Here is a 25,885-nt window from a genome sequence, read left to right on the forward strand (position 1 = left end):
TAATCTCTAACCAAAATTTATTACCTTCTTAACTTACAAGTACAGGTGACAAGCCCAGCAGTGCCTGTGACTTTGTCACCAGCAGAGACCACAGATATTTTCCCATCAGGTCATAGTTGATGCAGATATCTTCGCAACACTGATGAGTATGGTGGCTATAAACTCAGACGGATCTTGTCATTTAATGCACTGAGGAAGAAACACCTCTATTTCTGCATCACAAATTTATGTTTTAAACATTGTGAAAACTGAGTTTTAATATAAATGGTTTTTTGTTATGTGTTTTCTTTTTTTCATTAAAAAGATCATTCTGAGGAGGGGTCCATGGCTTTCATAAGATACCAGAGCAGCCCGTGGCATGCCATCCCCCAAAACTCTAAAAATGCCCTTCCCAAAGGCACATAATAGCATAATAATAATACTAACAATGTGGATGAATTGATTAATTTTGTAATATTTTCCTAAATACATTTTAGGAGAAAAAATATTGGTAGCATTGTGATTTTATGTGTGTATTTAAGAGAGAAAGAGAGAAACATTAAATTTCCTAATACTCAGAATTCTTCAAATTACCATAGAAAAATGCTTATCTCAAGAGTAATATGTGGACTTCTATTAAGTGCCCTGATTCCTCAACTTCAAAGTTTCATTTCCATGACTACCAACCCCAAATATGTGAGGAACCAAGTGCTTTTGGTCATACCGGGGGGTCTGTGGGGAAAGGCAGCCTCAGGTTCTGAGCTCCTGCATGGCCAGGGAACCTCCAGTGGTGAGGACAGCCCTGGCTCTGTCCACACTGGCGGGGACCTTGGTGAGCCAGGTGGGCATCTGTCCCTTGCTGGCACCAGCTGGCGATCGTAGCAGTGCCTGATTGGAGGGTTGGTGTGTAGATGCCTGGGAGCGGTTCTCAGGCTGCCTGGCACATCACTGGCTTCTGGGAGACAAGAGCCCATGTTATCCTGTGTCCTGATTTCCTCATACGAAGATAAATGATGAGAAAGACCTTGAGAGACATTTTGTGTCTGGGTCCCAGAGTGTTCAAAGAAATGGACTCAGTGGGAGATTTCATATAAAAACACAGAGTTTTGGCTTCTCTTAACAAATAGAAGACAGGGCAACCACAGCGTGGCCCTCTCCCCAGCACAAAGATCAAAGAAGCCAAGAAGTGGCTGTCATCTTACGATGGGACAGGAAGAAGCTCTACTGTTTGATGTAGACTCCAGACTGGCTCGATTCCCCTACCTGGTATGACCTGTCTGGCCTTTGGAAGCCTTTGAGTTAGTGCCTTCTGAAATGGATTATTTCTATGTTCCTTTTGTATTCTAACACGGTGATTTTGAAGATATAGGGAAAAAGTCCTGGTGCTGGGCTTGATGAAGTATGTTAGAAAATCACTTGATTCTGAAGTTGGTGACACTTAAACTTTTAGAGGGTTCAGGTGATGTTTTTGCATCTCAGCATAGCAGAAGCTCAGCTGTAGTCCCCTCATTTTTTTACTGTTTGTCATGAATCCAATTGGAGGGTCACCTACTGCAGACGCACTAGAGGACCTGTGGGCTTCTGTGGGCAAATGTGAGGGAAGGAGATGTGTCCATGAAGGATGCTAATAGGCTGGGTCATTTGTCTTGGCCTCAGATGTCAGCAGTGGGGATTCTGTGTCAGAACTTTCCCACCTTTTTACTGAGGAAGCTTTCCACACGAGAGAGGAGACTCAGTTGTCATCCTTTCCTTTCTACAGGAGGGAGGGCAGGTTGATGACAACTTGCCAAGCATTATCTCACCGTAGTTCTCTATTCCCCAGTGGAAAGCTAAGGTCTGGCTGTGCCATAAATCGATATCTCTGTGTGCAGTTTGGAGTTGATAGAGTTAAAGATTCATTCAGATGCAGGTTCCTAACAGTCATTCCGGCTTTTGGCTCTGTAACTACAGAAACCACTTCAGCAGCTGCAAATAGTATTAGCTCTAAGCTTGTTAGGGATCTTGCAGACTCATTCATTGATTGCCTTCGATTTCCAGGACATCTTGGATATAGAATTAAAAAGACTTTAGTTAAGCCAATTAACTTTTGTGGCGCCTGGGCAGCTAACATCGTGTGCTGGAGAAGGTCATTGATGTTATTCAAATAGCAGTTTTATTTGAGCTGGGATTAAGGAAATCAGACAAAAGGTCTAAGAATTGTTTATAATGTGTTCCTTTCTGTGTTGCAATATCTTGGCCTTTACCATCTGAGTCTGACCGTAATTACACATACAAATGAGTGGGTCATGTTGTCCTTTCTGTAGATTGTGACTTGATTGCACCAGCTCTCAAGTATCCATCTTGCAAATTGTTCCCAATTGAGTTTTAATCTGAGGTTTCCTCTAGCTACGGTTTATCAAGCTTTTAAAGTATGGCAGTTAAGAGCATGGACTCCGGAGCCAGGCTGCTTGGGTTCAAATCCTGGCTGTCACGACGATTTAAGCTCCCATGGTAGTGACTTAGAGCTGGGAGTGCCCCCCCATCCACAACCCTCCGTGGGTTCCATTCCTCAGGCCCTCTTACGTTGGGTTGGGCTGTAAGGCTAGTTATTGCCAGTAGACCGGGAGCTGGTAAATGTCACTTCCAGGCTAAGGGGTTCAAGAAGCAGGTACGTCTTCTCCACTCCCTCTTCCCCCATCTGCTGGCTGAATGCAGAAGACACCAAGGCCTGAGGGGAGAGCAAAGCCACAGAATGGGAGGATCCTGGGTCCCAGAATCGCTATGTAGAAGGCTCTCTGATGACAAGGAACTCCCTCTTAGGAGGGTTATGTGAACAAGAAATAAACTTTTATTGTGTTAAGCAGCTGAGGTTTTTATTATAATGGCAAGTGTCCTCTTAACTAATAAGCCCCTTGCTCGTGGTGTGACCTTGGGTAAGTTACTTGATCTCTCTGTGCCTCGGTTTCCTAACCTATAAAATGGAGGAAGTAATATCTATCTGTCCTGAAGGAAGGGCTCAGGAAATGCTGGCTTGGCTACTATTATCAATAATGAATGGTTATTGTGGCCATTCCTTTTGATCCTCTGGGAGCAGGAAAGATGAATTATTTTTACTTGGGAACATGAGAAGAATGTGTTTCAAAAAAGTAGCCTGCAGAAAGCAATCCGTCATCAAGTAGTGCAGGCTTTGTACAGTAGCATTTTATTATTTGCATTTTGGCTGTAGTTAAGTTTGTTGGTATACATAAAAGACACTCATAAATGCATACAATGAGATTTTTCTTCTCTAACACACGTGGACCTGTAATGTGGGGTTGGGAGGATGTACGCACAGCATAAATATTCTTGTTTCAGAGCCTCAGATCCCCATGCAGTAATCCAGAGAATACTCAGGAATTGAAGGTTTTTTTGTAAGCACTGAGACCGTTTGATTGTGTTCTGTGGACAGATGAAGTCCCCAGTTTTCAAGCAGTGTGTGATGCCACCCTACTAGGGCAGGGGTGGTTGTGTCAACAGCTGGCTTAGTGGCTTAGCGCTGACTTCATTTCCCTCATATACAGCAGGAACATCATGCAGCATTCACACTCGGTTTTATCACCACACAGCTAAAATTTATCAGAGGCATTTGTCCAGTTGACTGTGTTGAACAGTAAAAGCTTATGAGACTTATCAAGATTTTTAAAAAAGAGTATAGACAGTAAAACAGGGAGAGGAGAGATAGCCATCTTTTAATTCTGGACCTGACAATCTGGGAGTAGTAGAAATCTGTCAGAGACCACCCACTGCAGAGCCAGCTGCGCCGGCGGCAGCCTCCCTGGGACTCTGTGATTTAGTAGGGCACTCTGAACAGCTAGCTGGGAGCAGGGCTCCGGGGACCCGGGGGACCCTGACCATTTTGTGACACTGCTCTCTGGAGGTGGGTGTCAGAAGGCACCTTGAGAAGTCATTTAGACCACACCACTCCTTTCCCTTAGCTGGAAGTTCTTAAAAGCATGCTGAGGAAACAACAGCCTTCAATGCTGGTTCACGGCCATGCTTCTCACCCCACAGAGCAGGCACTGCTCACAGGCCATATTCTAATTCCTCAAGCGGGCTGCCCGTGCCACGGCCCTGCAGAAGTGGGAGCTGAGCTGCTCCCTGCCTGCTCTCTGCCTCCGCTTTGGGTTGCAGTTCAGTGCCCTGTCCTCCTCTCTCTCCTCATTCCTAAACAGGGTCTCTTGTTTTGAGGCAAACTGTCTCTTATTCTCGTGCTAGCTATGACAGAAAAATTGCATTCTTCGAGGATCGTCCTCAAATGTAACTAGATCTGGAAGAGCACAACATTCACAGTGGATGTTTTTGACCTTGGAGACACTCGATTGGAATACCTTTGTGAAACAGAATTACTCATGCAATATGGCACTTTCCATTTTCAAGGAGAAAAATATTCTTCTGTGACCGAGAGTTCCATGAAGTCAGTTAGTTTTGTTGTTATGGTTAAGAAGAAGTGTTCCTAATGTCCGCTTAAAGGATTTGGAAATACATTTACTTGGAAAGACATAATTGCTTTGGCATGTTGTGTTTTGAAGTGACACTTTTGCATGCAATAACTGAGTTGAGAGGAATACTGCGTACATTTATGTCATCGTAAGAAAATGACACTGCCTATAAGGAGAGACCCAAAAATTATAGATGATCAGTTTTTATTGCAACATCTTTAGTAACATATCTAATACTGGCATCCACCCACATACAAATATAGACTTCTAGCAACCAATTTTTGCTAGAGAAGAGAGCCATCGCCGAAGAGTTCCTGTTGAAGATCCTTGGAGTCTTGATGTTACTGCCAAGAGTGACATTGGGGGCTGTTGGTTTGTTAGATTGTGAAGGGAGGCTGAGAGTTTCTTCTTGTTGTTGAAGAAAGAAAATGATCTTTTTCAGAAGTTTTAGAACGGATGTTGAGATTTATTACTGCCTCTGCCATCGTCGTCTCCAATTTTTGAGTCCTTTACTCCATGTTCAGCATTCTGCTGGGTACTTTACACACTTCACCTCATTTTGATCATCCCAAGAACAATATGAGGTCTGGTATCCACTGTGCCATGAAGGAAAGGAGGCTGGTGAGGGCCAGTCAGCTTGTCACATAGCTGGTACACGGTGATACGAGAACTTGAACGTGCTACATCTGGCTGGGGAGTCCCTGGTCCTAGCACCATGCCACGCTGCCTAGCAAGTGCACATCAGTGGTCCTCCTGTGATTTGAACCTTGGCCAGTAATTCTCAGCCAAGCAGGATGCTGCACCAGGCTCCAAATCAGTAGCACAGCAGCAAACTGGCTGCAGATTATTTCCCACCCACCCCATCCTGGTCAGCTGTCTTCACCAGGAATAGGAGACAGAGCAGAAACCATGTCACTCTATTCCCACTGGAGGGACATGAGGAAAGCTTACGCCTTATGGGCAACCTAGAGAGACTGTCCCCTCCCTTTCTTCTCTCCTCACCCACCTCCCCCTGCTCCCTGTTTCCATCAAGTCTTGTCACAGACGTCCTGCCTCTACTTACCACAGCCACCTCATAATGGCTCATGACTGTCTCATTACATTAATAGGGTCCTTCGCAGACTCCATCCCCCAGGAGGCAGGGAATGATATATGCTGCACAGCCATCCCCTTTTCTCAGAGCTTTGGCTAATCTGTCCTTTTACAACCCTCCCTGTGACTCTCTTTCTCCCTGGTGACTGTGATGACCAGCCCTTCCTGTGCCTGGCCAGAGCACCCTGGCACATCTGGCGGAAGTGACCTACCTGCTGTGTAGATGGGTGTCCTGGAGAAAGGCACACTCAGGGCAGCTGTGTATGATATGAGGGTTCAGGTTTACATAGAAATGATCCATGCCACTCTGTTCCAACTTAGTTTTAAATAAAATGAACCAAAAATAAGCCTCCTTATACCCCAAGGGAACCACATGTGTTTGCCAACACATCCCCCCTCCATCCTGCAGCCTGGCACATGGTAGACGATTTGTAAATATTTATTGAATGAAGGAAAATAGCAGCAATTTCAGTTTAAGTTCCTTTTTTGTGTTGGCATAATCCCTACTTAAATGATTGGTTTAATGAATTTATCTCTTGCACTGTGGCTATTTTAGAGCTTGAAGGAATGAGACTAAGACAAAAATTGATCCTTATGAAGGGAATGTGAGATGCCTTCCATTCTTACATAACAAAGCACCTCAAAGGGTTCTGGGCTTTGACTGCCTCTAGGTTGCTTTCCCAGTGTCAGGGTGTATCTGGGGTCTGGGTGAGGGGATTTCCAGGGAAGCGCCAGCAGCATGGGAGAGGGGTGGGGAAGTGGGCCAGCTGCTCTCAGGGCGTGGGCCGGGAGGCAAACGCTGCAGATTCTCACTTGGGGATGGGCAGGTCCTTGCTGTGCCATCTTCTCCTCGGACCTTCTGTCTATCCTCATGTGGTGATTTAATCATGCCAACCCTAGAGATGTAATTTTAGTTTTTGATGAGGAAACTTAGCCAAGAGACCATGTTAAAACACACCCGCTTTTTGGCTAATGGTACTTTCTGCATCTATCCTCTGCAGAGGACATTTTTTTTTGTCTTGGTGCCAAGCACACTCAGAGCCCCCTCTTCCATGTTTGGCTTTTATCCCAATTCATCGTGACTGGCCAGAAGTCTCCTGACTTGAGCTCCCTCTCTGGGGGCTGTTCTAGGTGACTCACTTCTAGATACACAGTTATCACGTAGGAAAAAAAAAAAAAATGACCCAAATGTATGAACAGCATTAAGTGTTCTGACAGTGAAGTAGTGCTTTCCTCTTTCTGGTGTTTGTGTGAAATGATCTGGCAAAATAGATGCTGCAGAAATAATGCATTTCTGTGTCTCCCTTCTCAAATGATGAATGTTCCTGGCTCATCACAGGATTTCTTGCCAAATGCTGATTCTGCTAACAGAAGGAAAGGAAGCTTCAGAAGTTCTTTTGTGACAGAGGGAATACAAAGTTTCGCAGGCTTGCCTTCCTTCTGTGTCACGAAAGCTAAGAGGTGCTCTTGCGAAGGGCTATGTTCTGCCCAGACCCTTGTCTTGGCTAAAGCCACACACAAGCTGCCTTGCTCAGGCACCTGGGGCCACTGCACCAGGCCAGGGGGAGGCACAGTGAAGAGCAGCAATGTCATCAACCTGCTGGAGTTTGTTACATTAAGAGCTTCAGTTCAGGAAGGCCAGAGCATGACAACACAGCACTTGCTAGAATCCTCTGTAGTAGAAATGCCGGAGCACTAGGATTTGGGGGGCCTGTTAGGTGCAGGCACCGTGCTGGGGGCATTCACAGATGTCCTCCCAGTAAGACTGCAGAGTAGCCCTGGAGGAAGGTCATCACTGTCCCTCAGTGTTCTGCACGAGGACAATGAGGCCCAGGAGGGTAAAGGACTTCCTTAAAGTGACATGGCCAGCTGGCCCAAACCATCAGACCTCTTGATGTCTCCGGGGGAGCCCCACCTCTCATTCCTCTGCCTCTTCTGTCCCCTCCTCATAGTTCTCTCCCATGTTCTGACAACTCCAGCCTCTGAACTCCTTATCCTCATCCAGTTTTGCCTCCCCCTCCTCCATGCTGCACACTGAGGTTGTTCAAAAGCACACACCTAGTCACTGATCCCTCCTACCCTTAAACCTTTCACTGGCTGCAGCTGTCGCTCGTCTCTACACCCCTGCCACCTATCCAAATCGGGATGAGGCCCAGACTGCCAGTGCTGGCACACCACCCTCGATGACCTGGCCTGAGCTCACCTCATGGCCCCATCTCTCACCTATTTCGCCCACCTTGGTCATTCATGCTCCAGCAGGCAGTTCCTTGAGCCTGGCAGCCTCTTGTCTCTGGACCTTCCTACTTGCTGTTCCCTCTGCCTGGCACCCTCAGCCCCTTTTGCATCTCCCCACTTCCTGGCCTAGACATCATTAAGGGGTCTGGCACGGTGGGAGTCACTGCCTTGACTGCCCCCACCTGGGTGCTTACCATCTGCTTTGCCTGTTTACTCATCAGAACAGCTTGACCGTTAGACTGTGCGCTATCTTAAACTCTGCTTTACTCGTCTTTATGTGTCTCTGGTATGCCTGGTGTCTAGCACCCTGCCTGGCACACCAGAGACACCAAGTATAGTTTGCAGAACAAATAAATGGAGTGCTAGAGACAGGGTTAAAGCCACACTGGCTCACATCTTTAACCTGGTGACTCAGCCATCTCCTCCATGTGTGTTTGCCTCTCTGCCTTTCTTTTGTGTGTTTACAGGGACCTGCTAATACTTTCCCAACTGCTTTTCACAGTTGAAGGATGACTGCTTTTACACGAAACCTAAGTAATTTATAGTGTGGTCCTTGAAGCTACAGAAAATAAAAAGCCCCGTTGCCTGCACCGCTGCCTGGGGAGGCAAACCCCGGGAGGAGGAGGAGCTTGAGGCATTTTTCCTCCTGGTCTTTCTCTGTACTTTGGAGAATAAAAGCCAATTTGTAGCCCACATATGGCCATGGGGTAATTTCTAATTGAGCTTCCAGGGCTGCCTTCTGAGAGGGTTTGTTCTTCTCTCTCCAGGTATTTTTACTGGGGAGAGCTCTGTCTGCTCCCCCTGGGGACCAGGCTCCATGTTCACTCTCTTCGGAGGCCCCGTGGAGGGATAGAATCGACTTCTGAGATGTCACATGTGCCCTGGCTGCCGGGGCAGCCTTGTGAACAGCCGTGGCCCTTGTTCACTGACAATGTCTCCGGTTTTTGGTATTTGACTCTCTTGCCAAGTCCACTGCTGGCTACGACATCAACGAAACAGGTGTTTTTGTGGCCATGAAATCGGCCCTCCGAAACAAGTTTGCAAATATTTAGACCGTCAGTCTTCGATCCCTGTACTTCTTAATCCCTCCCTCCCCCCAGTTCAAAAGACCAAGTACTTAGAAGTCAGACCTTGCTAGGCTTAAAACCTTCTTTCTAATTGTTTGGCATTTGGCCTTCAGCACCTGACTGACCCTCTCTCTGCCTCAGAACTCCATCCACGTGGGGATAATACCTCTCCGTGTGGCTGTGAGGATTAGACAAATTACCATGTGAAAAGCTACCAGCACCTGCTAGACCTGTGATATACATAGGACTCATTTTAGTGACTCCCTTAGACTCTGCCAGTGCAGACCTGTTGCTAAGCCACATAAATTCTAACTGGGACCCACATTTCCCTAAAGGAATTAAGTGTCCAAATTCTATTCTAAATATAACTACAACTTGATATTTTCTAATTTCCAAAATAGTATGTTTGTTGTAAAAAATCAGAAAATACAGGTAGGTTGTATTTCCTATATTTTTTTGAAGAAAGAAAAAAAAATCATTTGTAGTTGCACAGCTGGCTATGCACATTCGGCGTATATCCTTCTAGTAGGATGTGTGCCTGCCTGCATGTGTGTGTATATATATTTTTTTATTTTTTATTTTTTTGAGACAGAGTCCCGCTCTGTTGCCTAGGTTAGAGTGCTGTGGCGTCAGCCTAGCTCATAGCAACCTCAAACTCCTGGGCTCAAGCGATCCTCCTGCCTCAGCCTCCCGTGTAGCTGGGACTACAGGCATGTGCCACCATGCCTGGCTAATTTTTCTACATATGTATTTTTAGCTGTCCATATAATTTCTTACTATTTTTAGTAGAGACGGGGTCTCCCTCTTGCTCAGGCTGGTCTCGAACTCCTGACCTCAAGCGATCCTCCTGCCTCGGCCTCCCAGAGTGCTAGGATTACAGGCGTTAGCCACCGTGCCCAGCCCATGTGTGTGTATAGAGAGTGATTTAAAACAGTAAGTAATCAGGTACTGTCTAATATATTATAACATACTATATGTGTGTTTCCTACATTCTTTGACACGGTGTGAGATGGTTATATGGAATTCTGTTGTACTGGTGTAACTCACTTTATCCCGTTGCTGGAGGTCAAATTGCCTGGTTTCCTGCTATATAGATTCCTTTTTAATGGTTTTGATACATATCACCTTTCTAAACTGCTAAGGGCTTTCAATTGATTAATGACTATCATTGGGTTACTCTTCTCTTCTTCAAAATCTTTTGATTCCAGCAATGTTTCCTAAAAAGAGTAAGGCATTACATTATTCTGACCTGGTTCCCCCAGGCATTAACACATCTTGAAAAGAAGGGGTATTTTTTTGCTCATGGGGTAACTTCCCCAGGGTGGTAAGAAAGTAGCATATAGTTGGCCCATTTGCAAAGAAGACATGTTGGCACGTGGCCTGAAGGGGGAGGACTCAGGCTAGAAGAGGAATAGAACCAGTGAACTACATAGTTTGTCTCTGATCTGGAATCCTCAGCTTGGCAAAGAGCTTTGTGTTGAGATTGGTTAGTGATGTTGCAGGCACAAGTAGCCCCAGAGACTGACTACCCTCCTCAAAGTCAGTGGCTCCTTTCCACAGAGCAGACTCAGAAGAAGAGAGGTTGCAGGAAGATCTCACTGAAAACTTGGTGGAAAGTCAGAGTTAAATAAATTGATTCCCTTCTAGATGTCTGTTGAGAGAGAAACACATGCAAGTAACAGATATGGCCAGAATATTGGGGCCTGATTTAAAAACCACAAGATGTATTGTTTTGGGACTTTTTGATAAAGGCCATTCTCACTGGAGTTAGGGTGATATCTCATTGTGGTTTTGGTTTGCATTTCCCTGATGATTCGAGATGTTGAGCATTTTTTCATATGTTTGTTAGCCAATTTTTTTTTTTTTGGTTTAATTCACAATTTAATTTTTCAAAGCAGGTTAATGAATTATCATTAAACATTGCTTTTTGGAGGCTGACTTATACTAAATGCATCTACTATGTTTAATAATTTAAAAATAAATTCCAGGATGTATGATAATGACAACTACAGATACCATTCATGTTAAATACATTTTTGAAGATTCTCTCCTATTACATTACATAATGAATAGACATTTTATTTTATTTTTTTTTGGCAGTTGAGCATTTTATTTATTTATTTATTTTTATTTCAGCTTATTATGGGGGTACAAAAATTCAGGTTATATATATTGCCCATGTCCCACCCATCCCCTCGAGTCAGAGCTTCAAGCGTGTCCATTCCCCAGACAGTGCGCATTGCACTCATCATGTAGGTATACACCCATCCCCTCCCCCCACCCCCCACCTCAGTCCGATACCCAATTGGTGTTATTCCCAAATGTGCACTTAGGTGATGATCAGGGAAACCAATTTGCTGGTGAGTACATGTGGTGCTTATTTTTCCATTCTTGGGATACTTCACTTAATAGAATGGGTTCCAACTCTATCCAGGAGAACAAAAGGGATTCTATATCACCATTATTTATTGTAGCTGAGTAATACTCCATGGTATACATATACCACAATTTACTGATCCACTCATGAATTGATGGGTATTTGGGTTGTTTCCACATCTTTGCAATTGTGAATTGTGCTGCTATAAACATTCAGGTACAGGCGTCTTTTTTTACAGAATGACTTTTATTCCTTTGGATAGATGCCCAATAATGGGATTGCTGGATCGAATGGCAGGTCTGCTTGAATCTGTTTAAGGTATCTCCATAATGCTTTCCACAGGGGTTGCACTAGTTTGCAGTCCCACCAGCAGTGTATGAGTGTTCCTGTCTCTCCGCATCCACGCCCACATGTACCGTTTTGGGACTTTTTGATAAAGGCCATTCTCACTGGAGTTAAGTGATATCTCATTGTGGTTTTGATTTGCATTTCCCTGATGATTAGAGATGTTGAGCATTTTTTCATATGTTTGTTAGCCATTCTTATATCTTCTTTTGAGAAATTTCTATTCCTGTCCTTTGCCCACTTTTTGATAGGGTTGTTTGATTTTTTCTTACTGATTTTCTTGAGTTCTAAATAGATTCTTGTTATCAGTCCTTTACCTCTGATTAGCATATGTAAAGAATAGGGAAGGTAGTCCACTATATATAGTCCATGTGTTCTTAAAGTCATAAATATGTTTTGCATTAGTTTGTACTACATGGGTTTACATACACAGCTAAAAAAGACAAATGTAAGCAAAAGGCATACATTATTTAAATGTCTTTTCTATTAGTTATTTTCAGATTGTCCTGATGTATAGTTTGATCTTGCTTATGGGCTTCCTTTGATATAAGTTGTTTCAATCAGATGTAATTTATTCTGAACTTTCTAAAATAGGCTTTTATCTTCTATTCTTGGGATTCTAAAAACCAGTAAGAAAAAAAGTGCCTGATGTCTGCTTGCTCCCTAAGTGACTTTTTCGTTTGAGTTTTATGACATTCACTGGGTTGTTTAGTCCAAACTGAACATGTTTTGTTTTGTACCTGACTGTGTAATTAGTGGACAGTTCAAACCACCACCTGCATAGCTTTGTATTCATCTGTACTGTATTACCTTCTTTTGAAAGATCATGACAAGTAAATTGCCAGTTTAATGACCAAAAATAAATAAATAAATAAATAAAAACTAAAAGATTCAGGTAAAGGTTAATTGTGAATCCATTTTATTTTTCTTCATCTTAAGCCTCTAGATCACCTTAAGTTACAGATATTGGGCTTATATTAGCTTCATTTTATTTTATTTGCTTCTTGAACTTTGTATTTTTGACAGTGAATCAGCCTTGGGTGTAAGCTGGGCTCTGCTATTGGCTTTTGGAGCACGTCTAGCAGGCGGCAGAGAGCCCCTGGAATTTTTGGCTCCAAAGATATTGGCTTGCATTTGAACTTAGGGAAAGTTTCCAGTGACTGTCACTGGAGTTTTATTCAGACACCAGAGGATGCTGTTCGCCAGAGCTGGGGTTGGGCTGGCCGGGATCCCACATCGCAGGCCAATCCGGTCAAACCCCTAAGGAGTCACTCTTTGTCTTAGTTCGTTTTGTGTTGCTATAGCAGAGTATCACAGACTGGGTAATTTATAAGAAAAGAAATTTATTTTTCACAGTTCTGGAGGCTGGATGTTCAAGGTCAAGGGGCCTGCATCTGGTGAGGGCCCTCTTGCTGTGTCATCCTACAGCAATAGCTGGAAGGGTAGGAGCGTGCAAGAGGGCCAGAGAGCAAGAGGGGGCCAAACTTGCTTTTATCACAAACCCACTCTCCAGATAACTGACCTACTCCTGAGATAATGACAGTAATCCATTCATGAGGGCAGAGCCCTCCTAACCTCGTCACCCCTTATTAGGCCCCATCTCCCAGCACTGTTGCATTGGGAATTAAGTTTCCAACACATGAACTTTGAGGGACACATTCCAACGCTAGCACCCTTACAGAACCACAGGGCAATGCAGCTGCATTCTTACCTGCATCTTCCTGGCAAAATCACAATTGTTCTGTCCTGTGAGTGTCTGCTATGGGCAGCAGTGGTGACCATAAGGACTTGTCCTCACCTCCTGGGTCACACAATCTATGATGCCAAGAGAGATGAGCATGAAGTGCTTTGGGTGCTGGGATGGAAACTGTAGCCTCCTTGTCTTGGGGAACCAGGACAGCCTTGGAGGGGAGGAAGGAAAGTCTAGAAGAAGGAATAATGGTTTTCTAGGTGAGATGCAAGAGAGAGGCACTCAGAGCAAACTCATAAGATTTTTATGGATGTTTTTCGGGGCGTAGAGAGAAGCACAAAAGTACAACTCATGGTCTATTATAGGACCGTGCAGAGCAGTCCAGAACATCTAATAAATAATGTAGCAGATGTCCATTTTGGTCCAGACTCAGTGGGTCTAGAGAGAGCACTTTGTTTATTTGTTTGGAATCAACTTAATTTTGAGAAACTCCAAGCCGTTGGGTCTGATGTTCAGGTCTGAAGCCCTAGTGCCTAGTCTGAGAATCCCTTCCCGTAGTCCACTCTGCCAGGGTCTGCTGGCAGGTGCTGGAAACTCCATGTCTGGGGTCCTACCTGCTTGTATGGGTGAGAGGGGGAGATTGCTCCTACAACCCATATCCAGAGACCCTCAGCCTCACCTCCAGGCTCTAGGGATTTTGTTTTAGTTTTAGGGGTCTGAGGAATTGTCTCTTTACATTCATTCCTTTCCTTAGAGCCCCTCCCTCTGTCCTCAAACCCTGATCTCCTTTTAGCATACCCAGTATTATTACCCCACAGGACTTGGGAATTTGAGCAAGGAAGGGAAGGGTTTTGTGTGACACACACAGTCACATACCCCTTCTTCCTGGAGGGACGGAAAAACTGAGCCGCCTCCCAGTTTCCATTGTTGAAGGTATAAGATGGGGGAATGAATGGGGAGAAAATACAAATCTATATCTAGTTATCCTGCCATTAAAAAGGCTTTCTGGTTTCCACTTCAGAAATGACTCTCAAGGGCCATAGAGCCAAGGAAGAGATGTGGCGCCTTGTTTTTCCTGAGTAGGAGCTTGGGGTGATGGGTTAGGAACTGATCCAGAGTTTCCCCACAATAAGAGTAAATGCATAGACCTGGGATTTTTAGTTCCGCAGCCTTTTCGTAGCTACATAAGTGTAATGGATTCATTTTGACATGAAACGTATTTTGAACTCCATTTGGAAGGTTCCTATTAATAAACAATATTTCTTTCTGATAGGAACAAAATTAAACCTTTAGTTAAATCAACTTTTGGTCTCAGGACGCTTTACGCTCTTACAGAATATTGAGGACCCCCTAAGGGCTTCTGTTTATGTGGTTGGTTGTATCTATTGATATTTGCCATAGTAGAAATTAGAACCAAGAAATTTAAAAAGTAATTAATTCAAAAGATAAAAAACTCATTACACATTAACACAAATAACATATTTTAGGAAAAATAACTATACTTTCCAGAATAAAGAAAATTAGAGGAGTGGCTATTTTTTTTTTTTTTAATTTTGTCAGTCTCTTTAGTGTTTGACTTAAGGGAAGACAGTTGGATTCTCATATTTGCTTCTGTGTTCAATCTCTTGTGATTTGTTGACATCTGTAGAGAAAATCCATTTTCACATAGATATGCTGTTGGAAAAAAGAAGACTTCATGGACCCCTGAAAGGGTCTCAGGGACCCCTTGAAGTTTTGGGGCCACTTTGAGAACTGGTAGATTACCAAAGTATATGATGGATTTTAAATGAAAAATTGACTTTAATTGAGAATTTGAGTATACTGTGGGTCAGATCAGCCCCTTATGAATAGACAGATGATACAGGGTTCAGTTGGGTTAAGATTTATTCCTTTCCTGAGTGCTGGTTAAATTTCCAAAACGAGCCAGATTCAGTTTTCACATTTCTCCCTACTTGGTTTAATAATTTTGAAATACAGTCCAGTAGCCACAAATCCAGCAGAAGTGGTCATATTACAATTTTAATTGTATCTATTCCTTGTAGGTAGATGTGCTGTGAAATCACAGGTTGGTGTTTTATGGTATCATATGCCTTTAATGAACATTGCCTTACATTCTTACAGAAATACAAAGAATATGAAAAAGATGTTGCCATAGAAGAAATCGACGGCCTCCAACTGGTGAAGAAGCTGGCAAAGAACATGGAAGAGATGTTCCACAAGAAGTCTGAGGCAGTGCGGGTAAGCGCCTCTGGTTTCTGCTCCATCACCCACAGACACAAAGACAGCGCCGGGGACGGAATTGATGAACCCAGCTCTCAAAGATACATGTTGACTCACTCAGCTGTCACGTAAACACTGTTATTTCTTTAGTCTGTTTAACCAGGAAAAGTAGTCATTAGCGGCATGAATTTCCCTTTTTATAGGTGGTTCTCATACAGGAAAGTGGACCCCAAAACTGAGGTCTGGTTGAAGGCCAAATGGGTTCTTGGCTTTTCATGAGAAAGAATTCAAGCACAAGCTGGCAGAGTAAGGAAAAAGCAAGTTTTATTGAAATAGAAAGGAGAAAAAAAGAGAAAAATGGCTACCCCATAGACAGAGCAGTGGCTATTTCTCAGATCAGTAGAGAGTAGCACCTTGTGAGTTTCCAGGGTCTTACTTTATACCTTCTATTTAATTTCAAGTTAAGCACAGGGAGGATTATTTCTAAGATTTCTGGGAAAGGAGTAAGGAGTTCCTGAAACTGAGGGTCCCTCCCTTTTCTGAACCATAGAGGGGTAACTTCTGGGAGTTGCCATGGCATTTATAAAGTGTCAAGGAGCTGGTCGAGTTTCCTTTAGTGTGTTAATATATTATAAGTAGGGCGTGATGAGCAGTGAGCATAACCTGAGTTCATTTTTCATGGCCATCTGGGTTCTAGCTGGTTTTGTCCCATTTCTCCATCTCTTGTTTTATCAGAGACCTTGGTTCAGGGCTTATGACTCTATGTTGAGCAAGGCCTGCTGATTCCCTATCTCAGTTCTGGTGCCAGTTTTCTTCTTATAATTTTATGCCTTCAGCAAAGGTGCCACTAATTATGCAGCCATGGAGCATGAGCCTGCAACTGTGTGATATATTCCCTAATTGCCAAAAATCATTCGCAGATACGTTGTGGTTCAACTAGGCAACTATAAAAAATTTAAGCAATGCTTGCCAAAATGTGGAATTGGAAATCTCAGCGGGGTAAACGATGTCTAGATGAAGTTGGAAGTTCTCCTTACTTTCATTGGAACATTACTGTAATTATAATGTTTGTTTCAGTAAGAGATCCCTGAAATTTCATAATATCAGCTGGACAGAGGGAACTATAGTGCACATGTGTATCATTTTGGATTTCTTAGATGGCTTCCAGCTGTTCCTTGTTGTCAACTAAACAGGGCATCTTATGTTATTTAGTACATGTGAATGTTGCAATATCCTACATTAATGCCATACTGACATAGGATTATGAGAAATAATAGCAATCTAAAGAGTCCTTTATTTCTAATGTATAGTTTGCTTACCTTTCAATTTTAATAATTATCTCTAGAATCACTTTGTTATAAAAGACCATTTCCTACTTTACTTTCTTTCACACTTAGTTGGCAAAACCAAACTTTCCCAAGTTATATCTGACTTGGATCTGGTAACCCCACACCTTTGCTTGTCTCTAAAACAGTTTGTACTGTTTTGATTTAGGGAGGGAGGGATTGTAGCTTAATATGTAAGAGCATGAGTTTGACCTGGGCTTAGTCCTGTCTTTATCACTTACTAACCTTTGACCTTTGGCAAAACAGTCTTTATGAGCCTCAATTTCCTCACTTGTAAAATGGGAAAAACTCACAGAGGGAGTGTGAAGATCAAAGTTATGATATTTAGTCACTTGGCATAGACCGTGGCACATAAACAGTGCTCAGTGAACGGTAGCTGCTGCTAAGGCTATGATTATTGATTATTATTATTATTTTTCAGATGAGGTCTTGCTATATCACCCAGGCTGGTCTCAAACTCCTGGGCTCAAGTGATTCTCCCACTACAGCCTCCCAAGTAGCTGGCATGAGCCACTGTTCTTCACGATTATTGATTTTAGTAAGATGAGACTTCTTGGTGGAAGCTCTGACATACCTTAGAAGAAAAAGACCACTTTCATCTGCCACAAAAATAGTGCCCTAACACCCAGCTCTGGAAGCTGCATGGTGGCCTCTGGGTATGTCTTTAAGCCACTATCTTGGAGCAAGTCCTCTTCCTAACAGACATGATGGCCTGGTGGCCATTCATATCTAACAAGCAGACTCAGAAATAAAAATTTTAAAAAAGCCCACTACAATTACTATTTTATGTTTATAAAGTAAATACTTTTTTGGTGGAATTTTTAGAATATATTGAAAAATATCAAGCACAGAAAAAAAATTCTAAAAATCCCATCACCTGGTAGGAATCTATGGTTTATGTTCTTGTTTTTCTTTCCTTCCAGTCTTTTTTCTTTGCATTTTATGCGTGCAGGTGTGTGTGTTCCTTTTTTCAAATTTGCAATAGTATTGCCTGTTCACTTTTTATATCCAACTTCTTTTCACTTCTTTCTGCCATTCTAGTATGAGCATTTTCTTATGTCACTGTATTTTGTGATTTTCTTAAATGGCCGCATAACATTCCAGTCTATGAGTGTTTGTCCTACTTGATTCAATTGTTCCTATATATTTGGATGTTTATGTTGTTTGCAAGTTTTGGTATAAATAATGCTGCAATGAGTCTTCTTATATACTTATAGTGGATTAGCCAACCGAGCACATACATGTCAGCTGCTCCTTTAAGGATTTTGCATGTATTCACTTATCCTTGTAACAGCCCCATGGCGGAGGTTGCTATCACTCCCATTTTACAAAAGAGGAGACTGAGAGGCAGAAGTTGAGTAGCTTCTCCAAGGTCATATGGGGAGTGAAAGGTGGGTTGCAGACATGTGGACCCCAGAGTCCAGTCTTCACTGCCTCCGAGCCCTCAGCACCCTGGAGTGTACGTTGATTTCCTTAACATGAATTCCTGAACACGGCAGGGAGCTCAGAGGCTCTCAGCCAATTTTTAAGGTTCTTTATGCATATGAAAACATTTCCATCCAGATAGGGTTGTGCCAATTCACAGCCCCTCCAAGCCCTCGTGGTATGCAAGTGCTTATTTTCCTAAATCCTTACAAAATAAATAAATTAGTAATAGTGACAGTATTGTCAATTTGAGAGGGGGAAATATAATTGTTTTAACTTACATTTCTTTGTGAACCATAGAATTTTAGAGTAGAAAGGGACATAAATATCGTTAGGTTCTGCTTCTGCAACTGATAGACAAGGAAACCCTGTTGTAAGGCCAGTGAGAAAAGCTGAGTAACCCGGGTGGATCTCTTTTTCCTCGTTTACCTTTCTGTAGGTGTTCAGAGGAGTCAGTGACTTACCAATACATGCTTACGTTTACTGAGTTGAAATGCACCAGCCCCTGTGCTATTAAGCACTTAGCATATGTCATCGCATTTAGTCCTCACGTCAATGCTAGGAGTGAGATATTGCTATTACTGTTGTCTTAGGAATGAGCAAACAGGCTTGGCAGAATGAAGTCATTTGCCTGGGTCACATGGGCACTGCTCAGTGGAGTTCGTTTTTGCACCCAGGTGGTGGGATTGCAGTGTCTCTGTGTGCATCTGTGTAAAGTGTTTGTTTAGCTCAGTGCTGGCAAACAGTAAATGTTCAGTAAACATTTGCTGTTACTGCGGGTTAAGGGGCCTTCCAAGGTGTGAGCATTTAATAGTGAGAGAGGCTTGTGGCTTCAGGAGGTACCTGGGTGATGACAGGAAGGAACATGAACTAGGTTTAACATCTTTATACTGCCTAATTTTGACACCTTTTTGCTTAAAATTAGTGAAGTTAACAACAGCAACAACAACAACAACAACAAAAAAACTATTTGATATGGTTGGTGTGGTTCCTTTGAGAAGAAAAAAGAAGTTGTGCTGTTTGAATTGAAATGTTCCCAGAATAAATGCAGCTAGGATTGTTTGAAATGTGTCTTCTATGTATTTTAAAATAAATGTACAGGCCCTTTGTAAGCAGGCTTGAGGCTGCAACATCATGGTTAATTGGTCCCAGTCTTTACAAAGGCTTTGCAGGTCAAGTCGGGGTTTGGTCTGGAGATGGTTGAGACGGGCCCGGTCCCCACTGTGAGCCATGTGGCTCTATTGGCAACAGTCAGAACCGTGTGGCATTTGCAATGAGATGTCAATTTAGAGGCCAAGGGAGCAGCCAGTGTCACTCTTTTCTTATTATAATGCCACTTCACTTCTCCAGTAAGAAAGATTGCTGTTTGCCTGTGAGATTGGTGAGCACCTGAAGTGCAAAGACCTCAAATCTCAGTTTGCCCCTGGGTTTGCAGTAGAGTCATTATTTGTGCAAATGGGGCGGGTTCCTTTCCCATGCCGAGCATCAACCCCTCTCCTTCTCAAATGGCCCAGGGCCAGATTGTAGGTTTGGCTCTATCACTGAGACACACCATGCCTAGGAATCTTCCATTTCCAAGCTGCCATCCCTGTGGCAATTTGAGTCAGGTCAGAGGTCCTGACGCCTCCCATCGTGCCTTCCTCATGCCCATCAGTGGTGACTCCAGGGAGGACGTACATAAGAAAAGCCTGGTTCACAAACAGCACTGATTATTGAAATTTCCATTGATGTATATAAAATATTTATGAGACTGGCAATAGCAATTTAGGAAACTGCACTAACAACACCTTTAGTCTGTGAAAGGAGGTTCAGTTAGTGTTGGGGAGAAAAAGTGGAGCATGACAGTAACCCCATCCTCTCACGTAGCCTGTCATCTCTTGCCTGTTAAACAATGTTGATCTTTTTCTCTGTCTCTTCTGGCTTGATTTCATCATTTTCCTCCATCACTTTCCCCAGTGATTAGTTGAATCAGAGTGATTTTATCATACTCGTCCCCTATTTGAATTACTCTCCACTATGCAATTATCCTATCACAGAAAGTCCTATTTTCTTGCCGTCAGATGTCTGAAGTAAATGTGAAACCTAAAGTGGCCTGCCCATTACATAACCTCTGTCATCTGGTTGGTAATGGACTATATGTAACTTTTTTTTTTTTTCAGGCTAGCAAATTATAAATAACCTTAGCTTCAGTAATTGCCATTAACATAATGGTGCCATTATTATGGTGGCATTTCTTAACTAATATTTTCTAGCACTTTTTGATATTATTGGTTTAAGTAATTTTTTTCAAATCCACTCAGAGGCTAGCTATAGGTTATTTGATATAGCAAGCCTGCTGCTTGCTTTTATATACAGCAATTGTGCCCAAGGCACCATCTCCCAACTTCTTTGTTCAAACATATTTATGCTACCAAGCCCTTAATTAATGTTGCTGAGCAATTTATCAAATTTTAAGTCTCTATGAATGGATAAGAAGTGGAATCAATTTGCTTTCAGTTCATTAACATTTCAAGGGAGATATTTCTTACACTGGACTAGAGGAATTGATACGCACTAGTCCTCTCCCAACTGTGGACTCTTGTTGGGCCATCCATTCCTCGGTGATACCTGGAAATGCTTGTCTGTGTCACAGGTCAGAGCTCATCTTTGATCCTGATGGAAGGCAAATTTGACATGGCTTCCCTTTCTCCTGAGCTGCTGATTTGGAGAAATGTACCCTGATTTGAGGGCAGGGACAAGGCAAAGGATGTACATTCCATGGCATTGGTTATGCAGACAGGCCGCCTCCCAGCCTTTCCTTTGTCCTTAAAAATCCGACCCTCCACTAGGAGAAGCACAAGCTGTCAATCAACTGGAAGCATCATCTGAGGCTCCAGGGAACTCTGAGCAGACACGGCCAACTGTGCAGTTGGAGGAGCATCTGTAGGAAGTAACTCTGTGTAACTACGGGCATCTCTGATTCCAGCACAGCCAGGGGGAAGTCATGATCCCGTGATTTTGGTACAGTCCCTATAACTGAGAGGAGCAGCACAGCCTGAAAAAAGGAGATAAACCACGAGATCACAAAAAGGAGGACTTTAGAGCATTTATAATTTTATACTAATGTCCTCCAGAATGGTTTCCCAAAGGTGAATTCCTCAGAGTGCTTTTTGCCTTTGGTTGTGCCAAGCAGCTCTGGGGTGGGCACTGCTTTGATCACCCTGATTGAGTCAGACTTGTACCCACCTCCTGTCTTTCCAGGTGTTCCTGGTTTCCATGCCAGGCACTGATCCACAGGACTTTAAATGTTGGGCTATCCAGGGTTCAGATCTCCACAAACCTAAACAGTTTCAAAGGGTGGGAGGAGCAGGGAGATTACTGAATAGATAATATCTGTTTGGTAGCATTTCAAACAAAACATTAAGTATTTTATTTGCTGTTCAAATTTATCCCCCTCCCCCCAAAAATCCAATTAATTAGAAGTGCCTAAAGGATCAGGATCAGAACTTCTCTGGAGAATGTGAAAAGACATAAAAAGTAAGTTGTAGCTAAACTCACTTGATGAAGAGTCAGTTGTTTTCAGACCTTGGATAAGACATTTAATAAATTTTGAAAGTACTCTGAAGCTCATATCTGTATATAAACTTAATCCTGTTTCACTTATTTTCTGATTTACATCAATACAATGATAAATCAGGTCCTCGAAAAGAGTGTTTTGCTTAAAAATAAATACCCTCACTTGTTGGGAAAAGCTAAAGGAGACTGGATTTTATATTAGGTTTTTCCCTCCTTCCTATAGCTACCTGCTGTTCATCGCGGAACTGATTCCCATTATAGCTGTACTGTGGAAAGTAATTGCTGTTGTACAGTAATTCAATTTCAGTGCATTCACGCATCAGTTCACCGATAGGGGTTTATCTGGAGAAACCTGGGACTTGAAAGCTTTTTATCGAGAAATTCCACATGCAGCAAGACATTTTTCCTAGGTAACGAATATCAGTATTTGCATTTAATAAACATTTACCTTCTCAGAGAAATGGATTTTTTTTCCCCCTGCAGAAAGAGATTTACGCCAATCTTCCAAAAAGCTAGAGGGTACTATTAAAGTAACTTTCTCGAGCTGTTTTTTGACTGGTGCCTGTCTACATATGTATGACGATAAAATACATCTATGTTTTTATGTAAATATATACAGTGAGGCATGAAAAGCAGATGCACTCAAGCAAAGCATATTCTGCACCAAAAATAGAAGCTTTATAGGGAGTTAATATGTACAGGGACTATATGAATACTGCTGGTTTAAAAACTCATCTATATCTATAGACATTGTGAAAATTGTTGGTGAAACATACTTTCAAAAAGATATCATTAAGTTGGAAATGAAATTAATGATTCTCTTTATAAATTTCTATATTAAGGAAAGGTTCTTAAGACAGAACTAATTCTCTTCTTTACATATGAAGTCCAAAATGAGCGGTGGAGGTTCTTAGGCACTGATTATAAGCCTAACATTGCTAGGATCACTTTTAGTTCTCAGGCAAGAGAAGTGGCTGTACATCCTAAAAGACTTTTGTTTTCTGCCTTGGGTTCATGTCTGATCTCATCTCAGAATTTGAAAGCTTGTACTTTGAAAGAGGAATGAATTTGTTTCGGAAAAAATAATGTTTTCGCTTTTGAATCACAGATGGAGGGAGGAGACTGTTATGTTTTATGTTGATGTATCTTGTGGTCTATTTGCTTTTTTTTTTGTACATTGGGTTGCAAAATCACATATATACGTGTAAGAAAATTTAGAGCAGAAACCTCAAAGCAGAAGAAGCTTAAAAAATAGTGACCATCTGCATTTACCAGTTTTGATGAGATCAGCAAACCATCCTTAGTTAATGGGTGAGAACAAAACCACATGGAAGTACATGGTCTTCGTGGGGTTTCACCCCAAATGAACCTAGGGTTTTCCTTGACATGCTTCAGATCAGACCAACCTGAGCCTCACAGACAGCCCAGAAAACTGCTCTCCCACCTACACTGAGAGGGAACGACTCACCTGCCCCCTGGTGGGGTGGGGGATAAGCTTTGCGCTAAGGGAAGAGGGAGAACGGCCAGATGTTCTGTATGTGCCATTTCACGTCCTGTCTCCTGGAGCTCTTAGTTTTCCATCAGTCACATGTATCCAAAGTTGGGTTGGCTTGGTGAACTGCATCCTAATTTTCCTTCTTATTCTGGGGATGTTGGCGATGAAAAGAGTTCTTCTGTGCGGTAGAATCACTGCGTCAAACCCTCCCCAACTTCGTGGTCATTTGTTCCTTTTCCAAATAATTTGACTAAACCTCTCCATTTTCAGAGCTTTATGGAAGACTGAGTTTGTGTTTTCTATGGTCTACCATAGAAGACATCTATGTTTTTTAATGCTTTTGGTTTTGTTTTTACTGAATATATTGATGCAAGTAATATATGTTCGTTGTAAATGGAAAAGGAATGTGTAGAAAATGAGAAAGGAGAGAGTAAAGGCAACAGCACCAAGAAGTATTTAAAAGGTGCTTAATGTCTTTCAATACCTTTTGTTTTAAAATGTCTTAGTTTCTCTTTTTACAGATTGTTTTCTGTTTGTGCATGTGTTCGTGCATATATGTGTGTTTATAAACTTCTACAACATTGGATTATTCTTTCTTGTAACCAGCTTTTAAAAAAGTGTTCACATGTTGTGGGCATCCTTGCATGTCAACGAATGCCAATTTTCATTATTTTTTACGACAGTATAATAGTCTGCTTTCTGGGTGTTCTGATTGAGCAGTTCTTTCTCAGTGAACATTGAAATCATTTGTAGTGTTTTGCTACTATAAGCAATAATATGATAAACTCCTTTGCAGAGAAGCTTTTGTCCATTTATCTGATGCATTTATTAGGATGTATTCCTAGAAGTAAAATCAAGGTTTTAGGTATATCTTGCCAGATTGTCCTTCAGACAGCACATGCCTGCCTGTGTTCCCACCTGCGTGGTTGGAGAGGGAGGATTTCCCCGTTGTCCTCTCTGATACTTGACTGTTATTAGTCTTTCAGCCTTTGTCAACCCCATAGGCAAAACGCAGTAGTATCTCATTTTGCTTTATTTTCTTTCATTACTCACTGTTGGGCAGGGCAGGGCCTCTGGCTCCCTACCTGCCCTGCGGCAGAGTTTGAGGCAAATTATACCATGTCACAGATAGTGGGCTTAAGAAAACAGAGAGGTGGCCCAGGTGCTAATCCCTGTCCTCCCACAGAGAGGCAGGTAGGGCTGGCACTGTGTCAGACATGCTTGGAGGGCTCTCCCCCTTCCCTCGCCTTTCTGGAGTGTATCAAAAGAACAGCCCAGGGCGTGGGACAACCTGACTGGCACCAGGCTGCCTGGATCTAGGGTGCCAGCTGTTTGGAGGAGTTGTTTGGGGCCACCAGTGGCTTAGTACCTGTGGACTATGGTACCCAGGGTGTTTCAGACCCCACCCCTACGGTTGGAGAAAGTCACTCATAAGAGATGTTGAGCTTGGTGCAGCCCTGCTCACGGGATGAGGGCCTTATTCCTGGTTGGCTTATTGGGCACCCAGACCGAACACCAGGGTCACTTTGATTTTCTCTAAAAGGTACTACGTAGTAAAATTGACCATCTTTATACATGTATATTGGCCATTCCTTCTTTCTTCTTTTTGTAAACTGCCGGGTAATACTCTGTCCCTTTGTTTATACTGTACCATTTATGTTCCTTGTTCCAACCTGTCTCTGCTCCAGCCCCAGTGCCTGTCCCGTGTCTGAACCTATGTAAGTGCTCAGTAAACCTTTCTTGATTGACTCGCAGGCTTCAGGCTGGAGTCAGGGTGCCTCGAAGTCAGGGTGAAATGGGCTACACCCTTTCCCACTGGCCAGAAGACTCCCGAGTGATGAGGGGGAAAAGCAAAGTATTCGAGCGTAACCGCAGGGACACTGTGGGGCTCATGGGCTTTCCTGATCCTTCCCTGGCTGCTCCAGGTAAATGGGCTGTGTGTGCCTCCCTGAATCAGGCGGGCTGTCGCCTGCTCAGCCTCTAGTCCCTAGCTGCGGCCCAACCCCTCCCCACAGGAACAGGTGAATGGAGGGGTTGAAATGGGCAGAAATCAGTCCAGCTGCTCAGAATGGAAATAAGAGTTAATGATTTCTGGAGAAGGAACCAAATAAAGATTTCTTTCCTTTTCCCTCCCTTTCTTTGTCCCTTCCTTTCTCCTTTTTTCTCTTCTCTTTCTCTCTCTCTTTCTTTCTTTCTCCTTTTCTCTCTTCTCTTTCTCTCTCTCTTTCTTTCTTTCTCCCTCCTCCTTCCCTTCCTCCCTCCTTTCTTCTTCTTGTTAATAGGAGGAGATTATTTAAAACATTTTAAAAATTGTATTTCTATGAATGATGAAACTGTTTGGTTGGAACTGATGGAGGAAGACTTTAGAGGGAAAGGAGGAGGATGTCGGCCTTGGGAGGGCCAGCCCCCAACAGAACAGCCACGCAGTTCCCTGCGTTCCCCCTGAGACCGGGCCTGGCTGGGCGCCAGAGCTGGTGGACGTACCTGAGGCTTGCCAGACTTTTCTCCCCGTGTGGCCAGTGGTGAACTTAAGAAGCTGCTCCCTACACCCAAAAAAATGCAACAAGTTCTGAGCAGGTTCAAGAGGGGTTCCAGAAATTTA

General features: G+C 42.9%; 1 protein-coding gene across 1 annotated transcript in view; it reads left to right on the forward strand.

The window, feature by feature from the left end:
* Positions 1-25,885, forward strand: part of CACNA2D3 (calcium voltage-gated channel auxiliary subunit alpha2delta 3) — an 850,367-nt gene that overhangs the window by 169,003 nt on the left and 655,479 nt on the right. Inside the window, exon 3 of the mRNA XM_069473712.1 lies at positions 15,364-15,480. Coding sequence (XP_069329813.1) covers positions 15,364-15,480 — 117 coding nt within the window. The remainder of the gene's footprint in view (positions 1-15,363; positions 15,481-25,885) is intronic.

Source organism: Eulemur rufifrons, chromosome 7, assembly GCF_041146395.1.
Source record: "Eulemur rufifrons isolate Redbay chromosome 7, OSU_ERuf_1, whole genome shotgun sequence".
Classification (NCBI taxonomy): domain Eukaryota; kingdom Metazoa; phylum Chordata; class Mammalia; order Primates; family Lemuridae; genus Eulemur; species Eulemur rufifrons.